General features: G+C 54.8%; 1 protein-coding gene across 1 annotated transcript; it reads left to right on the top strand.

Moving 5' to 3' along the window:
* Window positions 1-73: 73 nt before the first annotated feature.
* Window positions 74-649, top strand: LOC119591171. The gene has a single exon (XM_037939879.1). It carries the CDS (start codon window positions 74-76, stop codon window positions 647-649), a length of 576 nt encoding a protein of 191 aa, XP_037795807.1.
* The last annotated feature ends 48 nt before the right edge of the window (window positions 650-697 follow it).

Here is a 697-nt window from a genome sequence, read left to right as displayed (position 1 = left end):
CCGCACAAGTAAGCACCGAAACACAGCTAGGTCATGGCACCCACAGCAAGGCCATGGCACCCACAGCAAGGTCATGGCACCCACAGCAAGGTCATGGCACCCACAGCAAGGTCATGGCACCCACAGCAAGGCCATGGCACCCACAGCAGGTCATGGCACCCACAGCAAGTCATGGCACCCACAGCAGCCAGGACCCACAGCAAGGCATGGACCCACAGCAAGGTCATGGCACCCACAGCAAGGTCATGGCACCCACAGGGAGGTCATGGAACCCAGCAGCCATGGCAACCCACAGCTAGGCCAAGGCACCCACAGCAAGTCCATGGCACCCACAGCTATGCCAAGGCACCCACAGCAAGGTCATGGCACCCACAGCAAGGCCATGGCACCCACAGCTATGCCAAGGCACCCACAGCAAGGTCATGGCACCCACAGCAAGGCCATGGCACCCACAGGGAGGTCATGGCACCCACAGCAAGCAGGCGAGAGAATTCCTTGGAAAAGCTTCCCTCCTCAAAAGGGCTTATCGACCCCAAATATCTATATTACATCACGCAACCTGGAGGAGGGACCGTGTTCTATGCTTTCTGTTACTAGGGGCTATTGCTATTGCGTTCCACTAGCTAGCCAACGCCTTATAGTTTTATAAAGGGGTGAGGTATTATTATTATCATTTTTAATTGCCTTTTTAAAAATA

This window comes from Penaeus monodon, chromosome 28 (genome assembly GCF_015228065.2).
Source record: "Penaeus monodon isolate SGIC_2016 chromosome 28, NSTDA_Pmon_1, whole genome shotgun sequence".
NCBI lineage: Eukaryota > Metazoa > Arthropoda > Malacostraca > Decapoda > Penaeidae > Penaeus > Penaeus monodon.
This window is presented reverse-complemented; position numbering and strand designations above follow the sequence as displayed.

Coding starts and splice junctions, on each gene's coding strand:
- LOC119591171 (XM_037939879.1), top strand. CDS start 74: ATGGCACCCACAGCAAGGTCATGGCACCCACAGCAAGGTCATGGCACC.